The sequence below is a fragment of the Plasmodium gonderi genome (assembly GCF_002157705.1).
Source record: "Plasmodium gonderi DNA, contig: Chr13, whole genome shotgun sequence".
Lineage (NCBI taxonomy): Eukaryota > Apicomplexa > Aconoidasida > Haemosporida > Plasmodiidae > Plasmodium > Plasmodium gonderi.
The window spans coordinates 2,426,328-2,446,935 of record NW_021628938.1 but is presented as its reverse complement, the minus strand read 5'-3'; the positions used below and the strand labels follow the sequence as shown (position 1 = coordinate 2,446,935).

General features: G+C 26.8%; 6 protein-coding genes across 6 annotated transcripts; 2 read left to right on the top strand and 4 right to left on the bottom strand.

The window, feature by feature from the left end:
* Positions 1–179: 179 nt before the first annotated feature.
* PGO_134650 (exopolyphosphatase) lies at positions 180–3,859 on the bottom strand (the record flags this gene model as incomplete). The annotated part of the gene is made up of 15 exons (XM_028689981.1): positions 180–248; positions 375–481; positions 596–649; positions 771–837; positions 979–1,056; positions 1,184–1,252; positions 1,443–1,557; positions 1,709–1,757; positions 1,919–2,000; positions 2,109–2,235; positions 2,406–2,476; positions 2,608–2,688; positions 2,907–3,059; positions 3,180–3,448; positions 3,733–3,859. The coding sequence occupies 15 exons, from the start codon at positions 3,857–3,859 to the stop codon at positions 180–182; spliced, it is 1,518 nt and encodes a 505-aa protein (XP_028545782.1).
* A 1,357-nt stretch (positions 3,860–5,216) lies between these two features.
* PGO_134640 (hypothetical protein, conserved) lies at positions 5,217–7,751 on the top strand (the record flags this gene model as incomplete). The annotated part of the gene is made up of 1 exon (XM_028689980.1): positions 5,217–7,751. One exon carries the CDS (start codon positions 5,217–5,219, stop codon positions 7,749–7,751), a length of 2,535 nt encoding a protein of 844 aa, XP_028545781.1.
* Positions 7,752–9,700: 1,949 nt separating this feature from the next.
* Positions 9,701–10,264, top strand: PGO_134630 (hypothetical protein, conserved; the record flags this gene model as incomplete). The annotated part of the gene is made up of 1 exon (XM_028689979.1): positions 9,701–10,264. One exon carries the CDS (start codon positions 9,701–9,703, stop codon positions 10,262–10,264), a length of 564 nt encoding a protein of 187 aa, XP_028545780.1.
* Positions 10,265–10,855: 591 nt separating this feature from the next.
* On the bottom strand, positions 10,856–12,703 carry PGO_134620 (26S proteasome regulatory subunit RPN6; the record flags this gene model as incomplete). Its single annotated transcript, XM_028689978.1, has 1 exon — positions 10,856–12,703. One exon carries the CDS (start codon positions 12,701–12,703, stop codon positions 10,856–10,858), a length of 1,848 nt encoding a protein of 615 aa, XP_028545779.1.
* A 1,740-nt stretch (positions 12,704–14,443) lies between these two features.
* Positions 14,444–16,117, bottom strand: PGO_134610 (hypothetical protein, conserved; the record flags this gene model as incomplete). Its single annotated transcript, XM_028689977.1, has 1 exon — positions 14,444–16,117. The coding sequence occupies one exon, from the start codon at positions 16,115–16,117 to the stop codon at positions 14,444–14,446; it is 1,674 nt and encodes a 557-aa protein (XP_028545778.1).
* Positions 16,118–17,788: 1,671 nt separating this feature from the next.
* Positions 17,789–19,421, bottom strand: PGO_134600 (ubiquitin-40S ribosomal protein S27a; the record flags this gene model as incomplete). Its single annotated transcript, XM_028689976.1, has 3 exons — positions 17,789–18,049; positions 18,847–18,932; positions 19,319–19,421. 3 exons carry the CDS (start codon positions 19,419–19,421, stop codon positions 17,789–17,791), a joined length of 450 nt encoding a protein of 149 aa, XP_028545777.1.
* Between the last annotated feature and the right edge of the window lie 1,187 nt (positions 19,422–20,608).

Genomic DNA, 20,608 nt, shown 5'->3' with positions numbered 1-20,608 from the left:
TGCCTTAATAGAAGGGAATATAATATTTTCCGTTTTTTTTTCTTTTATTTTTTCTTTCATTTTTTACGGTTTTGATTATAAGCAAAAAAAAAAAAAACGCAAAGGCTATTATTCATGAAAAAATATGTTTACACTAAGTATATTTATTTGTAAAAAATATACGAAAAGTGTTAAAGATTTTAGGTATACGAAAAAAAATATTCACTTAAAAAATATTCTAATCTTTTTCGCGAATAGCTTTGATTGTTCTGCAAAAAAATAGGAAATATAAAAAATAAATAAAGTAAGAAAGTCACAGTATTAATTTTAATTAAAAGAAGGATATTATTCTAATATAGAGCAAAAAAAAAAAAAAAAAAAAATTGTCTAATTACGATTTGGAAAGTGTCAAATATTTTGGAATCATTTCGCCAAGTTATATTTTTACTTCCTTTCTTAGAAAGTTTTATGTCTTCATTTAAAAACAAGGCATTAATTAAATCTTAAAAAAAGAAAAAGGGAAATACAAATTCGAAACAAATTCGAAAAAATTGGTATTAAGAACGAAAAAATAAAAAAAATAATTACAAATAAATTCCTCATATATAACTATTACCATCCTTGTTCACATCATTGTTATAAAAAAAGATTCCCATGTCTTTATATAGTTCTATTAAAAAAAGGAATAAAAAAAAGAATAAAATAAAATAATATATAAATGTTAATTTTTTTTTTTTTTTTCTTCTTTTCTTATTCCTTTTTTTCAACATTTTACACATTTTCTGAATTACTATAATTATATAAATATGATCCAATTAAAATAAAGATAGAAAAATTATTATCCTCGCAGAGTTCATGCTAAAAAATGGTTGCAACAAAATCGTATTTGTAAATAACATATGAGAGGTAGGTATACTAATAATTATAAATACGTATAGACATATACAGCTAGGTATATTAAGGGGAATGTATCAGCTTCTTATTTTCTTAATAACTTACTAATTTAACAACTATTCGGTTAACATCTTCATTCGAAAGTAACAAATCTATACTAAAATCTATTGATGCAATTCTCATCTGAAAAAAAAGAAATATGCGAATGAAAGTACAAAATAATACGAAAAGTTGCCGTATAAATCAACATATTCTGAAAACTTCAAGTAGTGTATTGTTGTTTTATTATTTTTTTTTTTTTTTTTTTTACTTTTATTTTTTTCTTTAAAATCTCATAATTATAGTCTTTATAATCAGCAAGCAAAAGATTTTCTATTCCCTAAAAAAAAAAGCATGGAAAAATGTTGCACACATTATCATTAAGAAATCTTTGTTTTTAAAATTATGCTTTATTTTATTCTTTCCTTATCTGTTGTATTCTATTTTTATCTAAAACAAGAAAAAAATAATTGTATTCACAAGCATGTCTCATTTTGTAGTTATATAGCATCCTTTTTTCTAAAACTTACAAATTCTTTTAAATTTATAGAAAATCTAATAATATTAAAACTGTAAGTAATATATATGTCCATTTTGTTTGATATTCTAAAAAATCTTTTCATGGATAAGAATATGTTTAGGTCTCTAAATGAGGAATAAAAGATATATATATATATATATATTTCTCTTATTTTATGTGTTCCCTTCTCTTCGCTGTATGATATATGAAACAATGAAACATTACAATTTTGAAAGATTAATTCATTTTATCAATTTTGTATTTTATATGAATTACGGTTTTATCCATCGTTTTCCAAAATCCCCTTTTGCAAAGTTGTTGGAGTCTACAAAAGGAACATGTGCACATATATATGTATAAATATATATAAACCTTTTTGGAGCTCTAAGGTCCTATGTTAGTACACACACAAATTTGTGTACAACACTCTTTATTAAGTCACGATTTTCACAAAATGTAACATGTTATGTTGTTTTTTTAAATAACCCCTTAATATTGTTCCATATATTAGCCACATCATGTTTTTGTTTACAAAAGGTATTCCAAGATATTCACTCGATTGCTTATACTGAAATTAGAAAAAAAAAAAAAAAAAACATAATGCAAGCAAAATTTAATTAATTTAATGTAATTATATTTTATTTTTATTCTCATTATTTTATCCTTTTTAACTTACAAAATAGGCTATGATAACCATACAACTGCACACATATATAGGGTAAATCGATTTTGTTATTCTTTTATTTTTTGCCTCTTCCTTAAGCATATGATGATCAATTATGGATTTCACATTATTTATATTGCTAAAAAAAATAGAATGAGACAATGAGGTCCTTTTCAGTGAAGTACTAAAGAAAGTACTTGCGCACTTGTGTATAAATTCGTGTTCGTACGTAGATAATATCTGTTCCTGTATATCACTGTAAATCACTAAAATGAGTAAAAAAATATATATCCCTATAAAAACACTTACTATATGTTACTCGGCTCGAAGTCATTAAAGTCAACGAAACAAATGTCGTATTTGTTTTCGTGTTTTAAAACCTGTAAAAAATAGGAATTTTCTGAATTTGTCAATAAGTGGAAAGTAATAAATAAAATAGTTAAATGATTTAATAATATAATAAAAAGATAAAACAAAATTCACTATCTTCCGATTCTCTTAATTGCCTTACTTCTAACAAATTTTTATCATCATTAAAAACTAAAATTTCCTCGGGAGTCTTTATCTCACATTTTTCCAACCACCAATTTATCTAAAAAAAAAAAAAATGCACCATTGAAGTAAAATATATTTACAGTGACTAGACAACCATTTAAAATAAAAAAATAATCATATATCTATCGTAAAAATAAGGACGCAAATTATTCATCCATCTAAGTAAACCCAAATAATGCTTAAATAACAACACAAAAATACATAAGTTAAAGAACAATTCTACACAACTATATATTCATTATATGTTTTTTTAACCAAAATTTTAAGCTTCATTTCACTCTTCTTAATGTTAATAACCGGGATAAAAAATTTCAGTACATGTGAATTTTTTTCTTTTACAGTTTTGCTTTTTAAGGAATACCATAGGTGTAAAAAAAAACTGTATATAATTGACGAACAAACGGAATCCTAAAAAAATTATATGGGAAACAAAAGTAAATTCATGAATCATCATGAAAACAACAACCTAGGCTATATTAGCAGTATACTTCTTTTCTTCTTTTCATTTTCCTCCATTTTTTTTATTACCAAATCTGCTGTGATATTCCCAAACACAAATACAAAATGAACATTCTCGTTAGATTTTGTATTTTGAGAATATTTACTTAAAAAATATTTACAAGAAAATAAATAAACAGATATGGAATTTCTCATTTTGGAATTAATTTTTCGCATTATGTCACTATAAGTTCGGTAATCTATTATGTCTAATATATGACTTTTCGCACTTGCTTTTTTTTTCTCATTTTCCACGATGTTTTTTATGCTTTTGAAATCATCCTTTTTTAATCCTAACACTGTAAAAGGTGTTACATGGGAAATAAAATAAAAAAAATAATTCAAATATACACAAAAAAAAAAAAAATAAAAATAAAAATGAACAAAAATTTTCCTTATTTAATCATGAACTAATGCGCGTGTCGATAAAAGCAGTAGCAATGTATACGCTCAAACATGTTTTTATATCTACAGCCATTTTTTATTTTACACATTCTTAATATGCCTATGTATGTGTTGTTTCGATTTCAGTAAGTTTCATCACTTTTCAGTTCCATTTTTTTTTCTTTTTTTTTTTTTTTACAGTATGTTAGATGATAAAACCACGGCGCCTGATTAGACTTGAACAAATTTTCCTCCTCACATAATTCAGGATCTTCATAGGAAAATAAATCGAGGTGTTCTTTATTTAACTCTTTGTTCGATGTCATTCTGATTAAAATCTACATAGATCAATTTTTTAGTGACATCAAAGATCTACCGTTATAAAATACTTCTATAATGTATATCCACTCATAAGATTTATTGAGAATGTTTTTCTTATTTATTTTCTTTTTTAAGAGAAATATAAACGTATTTTTTTCACTTTATAAGGATATATATAAAAAAGAAAAAAAAAAAGGGGGGGGGGGGGGGGGGTACTTTTTTTTTATTTGGATTTGTGCAGAAGGTATGTAGATTTTACATGTGTGTATACAAATATATTCCTTTATACAAGTGAGAAATTTTGTTATGTAAAAACGAGGTCATATTTAAGAAAAAGAAGCTATGTTTCTTTCATTTGGAAGGTAAAATAAGTTAAAATATGTATATGTACAAAAAAATAGGATATATTAGTGAAACTATTATTTTGTCCGATTTTGACATCAAAATGTATAATCATGGATGTATATTAAGCATGATCTGACCAAAAATTTTCGACGTTCTTATGTTTTATTACATGTATCCAAATATATGATTGCATTTGAATGAAACAATATGTTATGTTATACACATGTGAAAGCACAAAAAAAATACAATTATTCTAAGTCATAAAAAATAAAAACTCTTAACATATTTCACGTAAAAATAATCACAAATTAGAGTGCAAAAATTAATGGGAAAAATAAAAATGAATAATAAAATTTAAAAAGAAAAAAAAAAAAAAAAAAGTTGCAGAAAATTAAAAAATATATAGCTACACAGTGTAGTACACGTAAACATGAAAATTAAATTTTATAGCACGATCTTTATCTGAAAATGATTTATTATTTTATTTTTCTATCGCATGTAAGTTGTTCCAATAGAAACAAACAAGTTTATTACCATGTTGCTTTTAACGGAAGTAACTCTTTTCCCTTAAGACCAAATTAATTCTAATATAAGATATTGCACACATGTATATATTTACATATATATACATATATAAAGTGTATAAAACAATTTGTACTTATTTTATTTTTTTTTCTCCCCTGTATCGTTATTTTAATGTAAGCCTAAACAGAGGAAACACCTGAGGGAATAAAAACATGTAGAAGTTACTTTGAAGATGGAATAGTTCTGCTATATGTTCCTGACCATAATATTTTTTAGTTAGCAGTAATTTTATCATCTTACAAAATTGATAAAATAAATTTGTGCATTTATATATGTTTATGCACATATGCAAACGTATACCCTCTTTTATGTATATGTTTGTTGATCACTTTCATTTTAATTGGCATTTTTAAAAATTTCCCGCCTTTGCACAATAATCGAATTTGTTTACGCATTTACTTGTGAGTCCTCTACTGCACATGAAGCAAAATAATGGAAAACATCTGCTATCGGTGTTCCTTATCAGAAGAAACCTTAAACGACCATGATTACCTATTTTTCGATGAATATTTTTTAAATGATTATAATCATGATGTATCAAATGTGAAGGAAAAGAAAAAGAGTAAACTCTTTTTAGACAATAATAAGAAACGATTTTTAAAATACATAGAAGATCAAAATATAAACACGATTGGGGAACATTTACAAGATGTCTATACAAAGGCTTATAAGAATTTTTACTTATGCAAAATGTGTAGCGGATTGCACAATATAGATTTAATATTATTTTATAACAAAAACAGCTGTTTCCATCATAATGTGAAAAGGGAAAATATCCCCATAACAGCAAATGAGGAAACAATTATAAACAGCGTTTTTAAAAATACGAAAAACATGTTTGACACTCTTTTGAATAACATTGATATAGTTTTTTTTTACCTCTATCTACATAAAACAAAACAAATATTATGTGATACTCAAATTGTCACCCTGGATACTTTTAACTACAATTATAAAAATATAAAAGAGCACATTATTATGAACATAAAACTAGGCAGCAATAATTTTCTTAAGAAACAAATCCATAAAACTTTTGTATATATTTTTGTTTATTTATACTTAACATTTTACAACAAAATTTGTGATAGTGTAACTTTAACTGATGACAAGGCTGAATTTATTATAAATTTATACAAGAAAACTGTGTTAATTTTTAGTGCCAACACTGATGAGAAAATAGAAAGAAAAAACAATCAGTCTAACGAAATAGCTTATAAAAGTAAAAATAAAAAACATAGATTTTTACATAAAAAAAAAAGAATAATAAATCGCAATGATGCTTCTTCTGCTGCTGGAAAAGAACCTGAAATATTATACAGTGATAGGGACTATTACAACACTCATGACAGTGATGATTTAACGAAAAATGAGGAAGAAACTCAGCAGACAGAAAAAAAAATGAATGGCAAAATTGCGTCTGATAAAATAGAAAATAACGAATTAGCTATTTCTAACCCAGTTACAACGTTCGACATTTATGTATCACTTAACAATCTATGTATATGTGGCTATTACAACAAATATAACAAAGAAATGTCACAAACAAAGTGGTTCGTCAATAATAACGTGTCTCTAAGTGCACTATCAGTGGAAGAATGCATTTTTCAAATTTTTAAAAATGCTTTTTCATCTTCTACATGCACATTTATGGCATCAGGAAGAGAAGATAAAGATGTACGAATGATGAATATAGGAAGACCCTTTGTTTTTGTTCTCAAAGAAACGAAATTTTCTTTTCTAAACTTTTACTTACTTTTTAGTAAATTAAAAAGGATGAACTTAGCTGACACTTATAGTAGTGGTAAAACATCGGAAATTAAAACAGTAGAACAAATAAATTTTTTGATTCAACACAGAAATGATAAAGATAATAATTTGTTAACAAATAATTTATCTGAATTTAACCAGGATAATGCTCCCCCACAAGTAATTAATGATAGCTATGCATTAATAAACAAAAAGGACGTTATTTCTTTGTACGATATAAACTGTCATAAAGAGCTGGTAAAACAAGCAAAGGACAAAATTATGCAAGAACAAAGGATTTACGATTTTCACGTTGCATGTAACTATAACAAAGAACTGGAAGTACTGCTGTCTGACGAGTTGGTTCTTGAGGAGTATCAAAAACAATTTGTCAAAAATGACAAAATTGAAGACATTAACAAAATTGGCAAGAATGAAGACATTAACAAAATTGGCAAGAATGAAGACATTAACAAAATTGACATAGTTAAAGACATTAACAAAGTTGGCAAGACTGAAGACATTAACAAAATTGACAAGACTGAAGACATTAACAAAGTTGACAAGACTGAAGACATTAACAAAATTGACATAATTGTCGCAAACCTCCCAAATAACACCCAAGAATATTTCCAGAACAGCAATAAGGACAACTTAAACGGCTGTTTAAGCACAAACACAACACTCCATTCAAGCACATTGAAAAATCCTACTACTCAAAATAACAAACCATGTTATAATATTAACAACCTAGTTGATGTAAAATTTAGCAACGTTGCTTTTAGCACAAATTATGGCCTAATAAAAAAAATTATGAAGTATGGAGAAGATAGAAAAAAGGCCTATAAATGTATAATATACCATTCATCTCCAATGACTAAAGAAAAAATACAAAAAATCAATCAGGATGTTTTAAATTATCATAAAAATGATGACATCTACATAATTAGCATTATGCAAAAAACCCCAATAAGAGTACTTCATAGAAGAAGTTTAATAAAACGAGAAAGAAAAATTTTTGAATTTAATCTCGTTTTTATTCATGAACATTTTTCTTTGTTGTATTTATTAGCACAGTCAGGTATGTATATAAAAGAGTTTGTCAATGGGGATAGAGGAAGAACTTTTCCAAACTTGAAATACTTTTTCGGCGAGGACGCCTTCGTTAATATATTAAATTTAGATGTATCAAGTTTCTTGTACGATTTGGATGGTGAATAGCAGTTTTTTCCTCGTGGGTTTATCCCATTCTGTCCATTCTTCATTCATGGGGTTATACATGCCTTTTTTTTTTTTTGCGCTATTTATATGTACACAATTATGTACATATATATATATATATATATATATATATATATATGTACATTTATTTTTGTCTGTATATGCAAAATACTGTTCCACCCCAATGGATCGATAATATAGTTAACCCGATTTTACCCACTCTCCCGTTCACAATTCTGTTTTGCTGTCTGCCAACTTAGTACTCACCATGGAAGAGCATTAAAATGAAAATTCAATTTTCCTTTTATTTACCTATTAATTTTATTCCAAAACTATTTAATGTTTATCCAATTTAATATAAAGCTATTTGTTATTTTATTCATAATATGCCATAAGTTTTATCTTCTTTGTTATTGTAATTTTTATTAAATTCATTCTTTAGAAACACACCGCTTAATCAATTTTTAAATATACCACTCTTCATAAGAAGGTTTTTCTTTGCCTTTTTTTTGAAAAAGCATTTCCACTTGCACAGCAGTAAATCACAAACCATTCCCTGCACAAGCTACTACCATCTATGTAACAATGTTGTGATACAAAATGCTGCATAAAATTAAAAGTATTAACAACTTTTATATGGGGACAAATAATTTTTTTTTTTTTTCTCTTTTAAAAGGGACTTAAAGTTAAGAAAAATTTATGTGCTTGTAATAATTACACCATATTTTACACTTGTTTTTTTTTGTTGTTTCCCCAGATATTTTTGAAGAATATAATATCAAAATGAAGGCAGTTAATAAGGTTTTAACACGTAGTTAATTATGGTAAAATATGGAGTGTATCAAAAAGTTCTGTATCGCTTGCAGCAAATGTTTAGTTGTATATGTATATACAAATACTCGCAAAACAATAATTAACCTTTCCGCGCACTTCAATTGTTGCCATATATTCATATTTTATTTCACATATATATATCAAATTCACATTTTTAAACAACAAACATTTACATATTTTACGCGCCCAAAAAATATAAGATTCTGTGCGGGGCGGTGAGAAAATTACTCCAAGTAATGGAATAAAAACACAGATATAAAATGCACACATACATAATAACAATGTCATTTTTCAAGAGTGGCAAAATTTTCTCATGAAACATTTTTAATTATTCTTTTTATTATTCTGCATAATTTATGGAAGTTCAACAATAAGTAAGGAGGCAGTCACTCATAGCACAATGGTGCGTAGTTAAAGAAAATTCCACTTGAAAATGCTTTTAATTTAGGAGCTCAATTATTTCGTGCCGATATTATAAAATTTATTTTACTTTTTTCATCACCATTTTTTTGTTGCTTTTTTTTTCATAAAATAATCAAAAAACCTTTAACCCTTTTTTAAAATTTAAAAACACATCATAAGTTATCATAATACACACCATTACACAAAAGTCAATTTCGTTAACTCCCTTTTTTGCGCGATAGAGTGTGCATCCACGTAATCCATTCATGATTTCACTTTCTGTTAGCAATACATTTCTGTTTTTAAAAATATGTCGAGAACTTAATTTCTGCTTCTTCACCCCTCCCCACCTTTGCTTTTCTCCTGTACTTTTTTTGTATATAACATGTCAGCTTAGATAAATATATTTTTAACACAAAAATATGTGCTCCTTATAAGAAATGATTTGAACACTCGCATATGTTCTCGATAAAGATGAAAAGCATCCTGAACTAGTGAAGAATATAAAGATTTTACATTTAACATTTCACAAGTACAGAAAAAAAAAAAAAATAAAATAAAATAAAGTTATACAAAACTTCACCAAGTAGTGACAGAAAAGTCATCCAAACTCGGCCAAAGAGGCTCGTGAAAAGGCAGAAGAAGGAAACAGAGACCCTCCCCGCTAAATGAGCGAGATAGTATTTGATAGAAGAACAACCTCCTAAGTCAAAATGACGTCTGGTCTCTTAACTTTAACAAAAAGGAATTTAGCAGGAAATCATATATATTTAGGAAAATGGCATGACTACAACCAGTGGAAATATATTGCCCCATCTAATTTGTTAGATATTATAAAACCAGTTGAAAAAACTAAAGTAATAAGCCCTATTGCACATAAGGGGCAAGAAGACATGTTTAGTTACTTAAATGGTTCTTACCATGGAAAAATAATAACAATGAATGATTTAAATTCAAGTAATTCAAAAACAAATAAAATAAGAGGAAGTGCTTTTCATGGCCCAGAAAGAACAGATGTATTTCGATTAATTTTGTTTAACAGACTAAAACAAAAACATCCACAGAGAATTGTTCCAGATGCTGAGCATCTGAAAGATGCAAACAAAGTGGAAGTATCCATTGTCTGGTTTTTGTGGTCTTTCGTTTTGTTTTATTGTACCATGTGTATGTACGGAAGTAATTACATTATAAAAAACAAATCCACCTCATTTCCTTGGATGCCTCCAAGGACTGATGGATCCAAGGGAGAGGGCCCCATATTCTGGTACCTCGAGTAGTGTATACTTCCTCTAGTAGTGCATGTGATTGCACTGTTTTTTTTGATTTTTTGCTGTAAATCCGTATTATTTTATTACATTTTTTTTATTTCATTTTATTTTACATTATTGTTATTATTTTTTTTTTTTTTTATGAGTGCATTTTTCATAACTTGTTTTTTAGTATTGAAAAAAAAAAAAAAAAGTAACACAGAGCTAATATTTTTTAAAAAAAACATGTAAAAAGAAAGTGCAAAAAAAAAAAAGGTGACCAGAAAACGTTTTCGAAAAAAAATACGAACCCAGATATGTGTGCATCTGAGTATACTCCTGCAGATGTAACCGCTTTAATGTACATGAAAAAATGCAGAAAGATTTAAAGTACCATGCAGGAAAGTCTATCAGAACAATAATATATGTATACTTCTATCCGTTTAAAAAATTACCCATTCTATCTCAAATTGAGATCCATAAGTTTTATATCGTTCTATATGATATATATGAAATTCCTTTCGAAAAAAGAATCACCTGGTTTGTAAAAAAAAAATTTCGCAGTTTTTTTTTTTTTTTATTTTTTTACAAAATTCTTGTAAACATCTGTCAAAAGCATCACTATACCGTCAACTGTGCCTTCTGGTAAAGTATATCCACCGATTCTGTCAAATTGTTTATTATTTCCAAAACGTTGTGATACATATTGGTCTCTGGCATGTCATCGTACAAAATTAAAATTCCAATATTCTGATCCAACGTAGCATTCAGCTTTTTATCTAAGATCATTTCAGACAATTTTGAAATAATTTTATTTAAATCTAAATTTAGTTTTTGACCTATGTAATTCAAATCGATACAACTATAAGCTTCTATAATTTTTAAAATATTCTTTTCTAGTAACAATTCATACAGCTCTTTCAAATAGTTGTAAATCACCTTATCCACATTGATAAGGAAAATATTTATTTTAATTATTTTCTCGAATACGTCTAAAGACCTATTTTCATAACATTTGGATATCTCCAACAGTATTTGAATTTCTTTATTTGGAATATAATTTAATTTATTATTTTCACACAAAATGTTATTTATGTCTTTTCTATTATTCTCTTCTAATATTTTACATAGTAACATGTATTTCAAAGGGACGATAACTTTTAAATTTTCTATATTTAAATTTAGGCCAAAGTTTCCACATATCGTATTATTTTCAGGAAAAATAAAAATAGAACTTTCTGTAACGTTGCTACTCGATTTAGATTCTAGCAAATTTCCATAATTATCTAATGTCAAATATTTAATTAATTCATAATTTAATTCAATTGGATTGGTAATACAGTAAATCTTCTCTTCATCAAGTTCTTGGTAACTCGAACTAATTTTGCATATCATGTCACTATATATTAAATTTACATTATTTGAAATAATATTCATTTCGTCCAAATTTAAGATGCTATTACTGCTGTCATAATATTCATAAAATGTGTAAAAGGACAGTAAAAATGGGCTAATTTGACTTATACTTTTTGTCTTATTTTGTGATGATATTGTACTCGTATTAATTATATTATGAATAATAACAGAATAAAAATCGTTATTTTTTTTGCTTAAAAAATCCAAAGTGTTGTTATGACTATTATAAATATACGTATACAACGTTTCGTAGCATTCGTAGAGGTATATATATGCACTTCTATAATCTTTTTCATATATAAATAGGATTCCTGATAGCAAATCTATTTCACTATTAATGTAAATAGCTGTGTTTATAGTATTTGCAATATTCTTTGCAAATGTCAGCGATGCTTTCATTTTAGTAGAATTCTTAAGTAACATATAAATTTTCGTCTCAACAATGTACAATTCAAGTAACAGTGTTTTGTCATCCACCTTCTTTACTTCCTTCAGCAATCGTTCAATTAAACTCAATGCTGTTTTATATTTCTGTTTCAAGATAAATAAGATAATTATTTTCACCTCTATACGACACCTTAAAAAATTTCTTTTCTTTTCATATGCCCAATTCATATACTTTTTAAATATTATATATAATGTACTTATATTTCGAATTTTTTTCGATATCTTCTCTACAATATTTCTAATCAGTTTGGCCATTTTCGCTTGAGGTAACACATTAAAATAATTTTCATTACTAGATGTGAAATTAATTAAATTATCTATTTCCTTTTTGTTAATGTAATAATCGCATAATAGGTAAATTAACTTATCATTAATCTGCATCACTCTTTCGTTCATTACTCTTTTCTCAAATTCTTCAGCGTTGCTATTATCGTTAATATGCCTGTTCAGTAATATTATTTTGTTGATTAGGCTTTCACTCATGTGAGGCATGATTATTTCATCTTTTATTTTCAGATAATTGCATCCGCATAGCTCGTCAATGGTTTTTATTATCTCGTCTTCTATTTCTTTATATGCATTTTCAATATCTTCAAAGCCTTCCATTTTTCCCGATTTTTGCAAGGTCAACAAGTGTGTGTGTGAAGGAGCGTGGATCAAGCGATATCTGCAATACGATTTCGTAGTTCAATTTTACAGATCAATTTTACAGATCAACTTTGCAGATAAACTTTGCAGACCAACTTTGAGGGTCAACACTGCAGCTCGACTTTCCAACTTCCTAATACGGTTGTACCCAATCAGAGACGCCTAAACCGATGTATTCACACAAATATTGAAAATAAGCTGATATGATGAATGTAATTTCTGAATATGTGTTTCCTCGCTCCCACCCCCCAAAAAAAAAAAAGGAAGAGTGAAATATTTGGGCTATTTAAGATTAGTAGTAAAGACGACTATGTTACAATGCAAGATACATATGCATTGTATACTTTTGTCTTTGATTATATATTTTGGGTGTTCCTAAAAAAAAAAAAATAAATAAATAATCTTATATATGTGTATATATTTTTTTATGCCTATTTGTGGATATCTTTAACATAAACTATAGTGAGGAATGTTTAGCAGCATTTAGATATGTATTCGCTTTTATCTCTTTATTATTTCAAAATTTACCTATATCATGCAGTGAATATTTCTGCGTATAAGTATAAAAATCTAGTGTTCTTATAAAATTCACTCTTTTTTTTTACCCCCTTATGATTTAAGTTGGCATTTGTTTAACACTTGTTTCTCTTTTCCTTTGCTTCTAAAATGTATTGTAAAAAAAAAATTATTTTTTTTTAAAAGGTGAAACTTGAAGAAATTTTTCATTTTTTAAAACAAATTGTATGCATGTGTTGCGAATATTTACTTACGTATGTATATACGTAGTATGTATTCATGGTATGCACATATGTGTTATTTTTTATTTTTTTTTCAGCACTTAAGTTTCGTGAGCTCCACATCAATTAAGCTCTTTTACTAATATATGCCATCCATAAAAATTCATGATCTTAAATTTTTTTTTTTCACCGCTAACCTCTTACAAAATTCATGAAATTTTATATTTAAACTTGTTAATCCAAGTACACCTATAAATAGGTAACGCCCCTTTCTGATTATTGTGTGTGAATATAATATATATGCACATATGCATACACATACGTTTAGCATATATGCAGAAAGTTCTACTTACTACCAAAATGCTTATCATGTGTAGCGTTTTAAAAGAAACCCTTATTTTCTCCATTACAATGCATCATGTGTACATATTTTGTTGTAAATATGCACAATACATTTTGTGCATGGTTTTTAGATAATGATTAATACATTTTTAATTTTATCATTTTTATTTTCTTTTTAAATGCTTAATTATTATGACATAACTAAAAATGAGTTCATATTATTCATATGTGTAAATAAAAAAACAAAAATTGAATAAATAAGAATCCTATTTTTACTATGTTAACACATGCAAATCAACAAAAAAAAAAAAAAAAAAAAAAAAAAAAGCAGTAAAAAAACGAATGCGCAAAAACAAATAACATTTAGCTTAACAACCCCTGTAATTCAAAAAGTTGGCGTGTGGAAACTGCTAACTTTTTTATATTTAAAATAGATACGAACTTTAAAAAGTAACATACTATATGTTAAACAATTTACACATATACTTTTGCATATATATACATATGTACGTATTCGTACATATACAAATCGGAAAAATATGGTCAGTTTTTCGGAAAATATAAAAAAAATATAGGACAAATCCCTCCCACTTAGGGATATAACTTAAACAGCTTTGCTCTATGCAATTTTTTTTTTATTCATCATGCCCTTAATGCTCCGTTTCGCAAATTCTACTTTTTTATCCCGATTCTTATCAATAATTTTCTTATATATAGGTTTGTCAACAAATTTAAATTCTTGATTTAAATATATTTTTTCATTCTCTAATTCTTTTTTTTTTATATAAAATTCGTTATATTCAGAATATTCATAACGAATATGATCCTCTAGATGCGCAATTTTTTCTTTTTCTATTTCTTCTTTAGATTTTATATTATAAAAAATTTTCTCAACATTTTCATTAGAAATTATATTTATCTCGTTCTCCACAACTTCCCATGTGCCTGGTTTAGAGCTTTCATCCATTTGAATTGCACAGTCTTTCTTAATTTGACCCTTTTCATCTGTCTTGTTTCTTTCCCCTTCTTTATCTTTTTTTGTATTACCATTCTTTTCTTTCTCTCTATACGGAGAAAGGTTATTGTTGTCTTCTTCCTTAAAAGAGAAAGAACTATTCATATTATTTTTGTTCCCCTCTAGACCTATATTGCTTTTATTAAATTTGTTTGTGATAATTGCACTTTTGACCTTCTCTGTTTTGACTACTTCGTTCACTGTATTGCTATCACTTGGGCTTGCATTACCCTTTATGTTATTTTTTTCTTTTACAATTTTTTCTCCATCTTCATGCATCCTGTCATTTGTGGAGACAGAAAATGCATCACCCATTTTGTTATACTGTGTACTATCGTATGTGTTACCACCGCTTTCACCAGAAAATATATCTTTGCCTCTGTTCCTGTTAATCATTTCTTTTTTCGAATTCTCAACCAGCTCCATTGTGTTACCTGCTGCGTTGCTTAACGAATTATAATTGGCATGTATATAATAACTATTCGGAATATACTCTTGGGGGTAATTTGCGTAATTCATATTTCTATTTAAAAGGACGTGATGACCAGACAAAGGATCTGCATCCGTATTCAATTTCACATTTTCTGTGTAATTACTACTGATTTTTTTTTCTTCAGCTTCATCACAACGATCGATAAAATCAATCAAAGTACTTATTCTGTTTATTGAATATTCCCATATACTTTTCGAGCTGTAAATATTAAAATAATAATAATTATTTGAGTTATAATCAAAGTATTTATGCCATCCATTCTGTTCAGAAACTGGTTCGTAGTTGAGTAAATTTTCATGAAAATCCTTTGGTTTTTCATACACAATGTCGTTTTTCAGTCTGTTGAAAAATATTAAAGAACCCGTATCTTCATGTACCATTAGAATCCATTTTTTATGACTAGAATGCCTATTACCCCGGTTATTACTACAGTTTATTCCTTCATTATTGTTATTACTTTTCCTGTTATTACTTATGTTGTTGGCATAAGAATATGGAGTATTCAATTTGTTGTCGCCATCTTGTTGAGGGGATGTTTCATTTTTATTTAAATTTGACAAGTATTTCTTTTCTACATTTTCTAACTTTCTTAATTCCTTTTCAAGGAACTCTTTCTCTTTCGTTTCTTGTTCTTTCCTTTTAAATGATTCGCTAATTAATTTCCTTAAATTTTCGACATGTCTTGCGCTCTTTTCATGATTCTTTATGTTCACTTTATGCCCAGACAACCAGCAGTTGCACGTTTCACAATAATGCTTTTTTGTGCTCACCCAAAAAGTTGTCATTCTAGGCTTACATATATATCTCCAATTGCATTATATATATGTATATATATATATATATATTAATATCCAAGGGCATTTATGTAAATGTATTCATAACGTTTACATGCAACATATGTATACTGCAAACATATATGTAGTCCAATAAAATGCAACTTAATTCATTTTTCGTACAAAAACTTATTCCCTAATGTATTCAAATTTAAATTTATTTGTTCTCGTTTTTACTTCAATGGATATAATTTATTATACAATATAATTCCCATTCTGCCTAGTTGATAAATATATATATCTGTATATATACGTACAAAAATCGGATAAAACAGACTTATACTTCTATGTCCTTTCTTAAACTTTTGCCATTATAAAATCCCATTGTTATAATATTTTTAAAAAATATACTTTTTCTCCTTTTAATTCTTCCAATTGTGGGAATGTAAAAGGGGGCACATGCGCTGATCCATCAAATGTTTTTCTTTTTTTTTTTTTTTTTCTGCTTTTTTTTTTTTTTTTTTTTTTTTTTTTTTTAAATATTATTAAAAAAAAAAAAAAAATTTAAAAAAAAAAAAAAATTTAAAAAAAATTTTTTTTTTTTTTTTTTTTTTTTTTTTTTTTTTTTTTTTTTTTTTTTTTTTTTTTTTTTTTTCAAGATGATTAAAAGAGAACATAAACTTTAAAAAAAAAAAAAATTATACAAGCAATTTAATTTTTTTTTAACGAATGTACAAATGAACATTTTCACCTTTTACATTTTAACAAAATAAAACATTTCCATACAATGACTATACAAAATTTCGTCAGTATTTCTTACTGTAAATGACACAAGTGACATGCGTTTATGTAATACTTGCATATGTACATAATAATCCAGTGGTACAAATTTTCCTTACTCCCATCTCCTCTCTGTTATGTGTGATAAAGAAAATAAGAAAAAATAAAAAAGATCCCCCCCCTTGGTCAGTAACATATCTGCAAAGTTATATTTTACATTTTGAACAATTTTCCTTTATTTTTTTAAAATTCAGAAAGTAAAATTTTGCAAACAGCTTTCTATGCCTTACTGAGAATTTCCAAAATGTTTAAATTAGGGAAAAAATGTTCACATGAAAAAAAACTTTTCATAATTTTTGAACGCGCATTTATTTTTCGTTAATCCATTCTGCATACCTCTGTCCTTTTATATGTCCTTTTCCCCCTTTGGGAAAAAAGGAGTCTTATTATACCAACATATAATAATGGAACACTTTATTCCTTTGGTTGCCCTTTTCAATGCTTCACAATATAAAGATAGCATGTATATAAGCATGAACATGTATTATTTGTATTTATATACATATATAATAAAAATGATAATACCCTTTTATAAATTGCGATGGAATTATTACCTAAGTGTAGAACATTTCATACACACAAGGACCGTTCGTTGCTTAATTTTCCATTTCGTTCTTGCGAAATGCACAACATCGGGTACCTAACCTAACATATAAGACTTTTTTTTTTTTTTTTTTTTTTCTGTAAATGAATTGTAATATTTTTAATTCATAATTCTTAGTTTTTTGTTATATGTTCTTTACATGTGTAATTTAAAAAAAAAAAAAAAAAATAAGAAATGTGATGTGAAAAAAGAAAAAAACATTTTTAAAAAAACGCTTGTATAGTAAAAATTAAGGAGCCTTATTTTTTCATAATTGTAAGGTGGCATCTTCCACAATAATCCCTATTAAAATGTGCTGCCATCAAAGTACCTGGTGCACAATTATCACACTGCTTTTTTAATCTAAATACTTTTCCATCATCTCCAACTTTGTAAAACTTAAGTACAGCTAATTTGACTTTTTTTTTCTTATGTTTTTCCTTTTTGGGTTTCTTATAAACTTTCTTTTTCTTTTTTTTACCACCTCCAAGTAATCCAAAAGTTAAGTTTAAGGTGTACTCCTGAAAAAAAAAAAAAAAAATTCGATAAAAATAGGAAGACACCACAAATTACTAATTTTTATGTCATAAAATGGTGGAACACAGAATGGGGATACTATATTCTGCATAATATAAACGAGGACACTTTTCCGTATTCCCATATGAGACACATTTCGATGTAAAACTAAATGAAGTAATGGGAAAGGCCTATCACCTTTGCACATCCTTATAGCAAACAATACGAATAAAAAATGAGAAAGCATAATGTACATTTTTTATTTTTTCAGATAATATAAACGCGAACACATTTTATATTCTCATGTCCCTACTTGCTTTTGACAAATTTTATCATCATAAAAAATAAAAATTTTACATCATAAAACATAATTTACAAAAATATTCACGATATATGCATTGGTCACACAATATGGTATAGCCGTATAGACATGCAAAAATGGACGAAAGTATCCATGCATTACACATACATAACAATATGAACCCTATTAACATTTATCTCTTTTCTTATTCGTTCACTTAGCAAAAATCGAGCGTATTCCAATTGTGTTTGTTCTCTTATGTGCACCCTTTTGGAATCACAACAAAACGGGTACGAAAAACTTTCAATCGGTTCTCGTATTCATATGTAGACACTTAACACACACATGAGAAAATTGTTATTCTGATTGTTTGTACCCAGATACTCAGAACAATAATCTGTACAATACTATATACAATACATATGTATATTAACAACGACGCATAAACGACGCATAAATATGCTATAAATTCTGTTCTTTCCTATTTCTTTTAAAACTTACAAATTCAGATTCATCAACTTCAATCAATTCTTCGTCTCCCAACTGGCGACCATTTTTGAACAATTTTTGTGCCTCACAAGGAATACCTACGTAATTTTTTTGTATACGCAAGAAAAATTATGAATGTATATAAATGTGTACAAATAAGAGAAGTGTACATGATTATTGCACATAAGGAGGCGTCTAGCCACTATATATCATATAAAAGCAAAAAAAAAGAATATCTCACACACAAAAATTACAGTATAATTATATACATATATACACTCTTCAAAGAGTTAAAATGGGCATAATAAAAAACTAAATTTTAACTCTGTTAATGCAAAACAGGTGTTAAATACAAACGGGGAAATGTACAAAAGTAACATGTGTGTTTTAACATAAAAAAGGATCCCACAATGGAGGGAAAAAATGATGGGATAAATATACATGTTTACATATATATATTTTTTTTTTTTTTTCTTTGGCTAACCTTTCAGTTCTGATATTTGCTCTTTAACATTTTTTATGGTACTAACGTTGGATGACTCAATACATAAGGAGTCATCATATGGGATATTTATAAAAATTTGCATACTTGATCAAGTTTTAAGAAAATATAAAATGGAACTTTTTTTTAATTTTCAATCCTGTTTGTTAAAAATTTACAGAAAAATAAAATTAAAAAAATGTTTACATTTTATTTTTTTTAAATATAAAAAGTGATTAAAAAAAAAAAAAAAAAAATTGGAGGGGTTTATAAAAAATGTTAATTTTATTCTATTCATTCGTTAATATTTTTTAAAATACATAACCCTTTCGTTTTTTAAAAAAAAAAAAAAAAAAAAAAAAGAAAAAGAGAGGTATATCCATAAATTTATGCTGGCTTGACAAAACATATGTGCCCACTATGTAATATAACTATGTAAAAATAAGTATATTTAAATGTGGTTAATATTTTTGCTAGCTCCTTAAAAATAATGAAAATTTAAATTGGTACCGTACTGGTGATTGAAGTGGTAGCTATATTTTAGCCCTGGGGATGTCGACATAATTTCTTAAAATATATATAATAGATGATAATGGCACATCCTTAGTTCGTATTGTGTATAGTTGTATGTACGAATGAATTCGACACAAGAATTCAAGATTTCATATATATGTGGATCCGGCATGTATGTATATGGTATGGCACTGATCATTATAATAAAGAATTTTGTTATTTTCATATTATTTCAGGATATACCTCTAATTTTACAAGGGGGGTAAGGGGGAAAATCCAGGATATCCCACTGACTTTTCAAAAAAAAAAAAAATTTACACCTATTGATCGGGTGGATGAGTTTTTTATTTTACTTTTTTTTTTTTTTTTTTTGTGGCTAAAAATGTGACCTGATAAAACGTATAATTCCAGGAAGTATGAAGCATATGTAATATTACATTACCAGGAAAAAAAAAAAAAAAAAAAAAAAAAAAAAGGGATATAAGCCCATATTACTTTGCATAAAAAATATTTGACATAAAAAAAAAATAATAAGCACATTCTTTATGTATGCCGCACATAATTTCCTTTTTGATATACTTTAAAAAGTGCAACAGAATAATATTTTCAGCTGCGGTAGTAAGATGGGTGGAATATTATGAACCTCACCACAAACGACAACTGTATTCAAATCTTTGTCAATTTGAGTCATGAAAAAAAAAAAAAAAAATAGCTATCAAGCTTTAGTCTTCTTTTAACATGCAGAATGTATATGTATCTGTAAAATTTAGCGAATTTTCC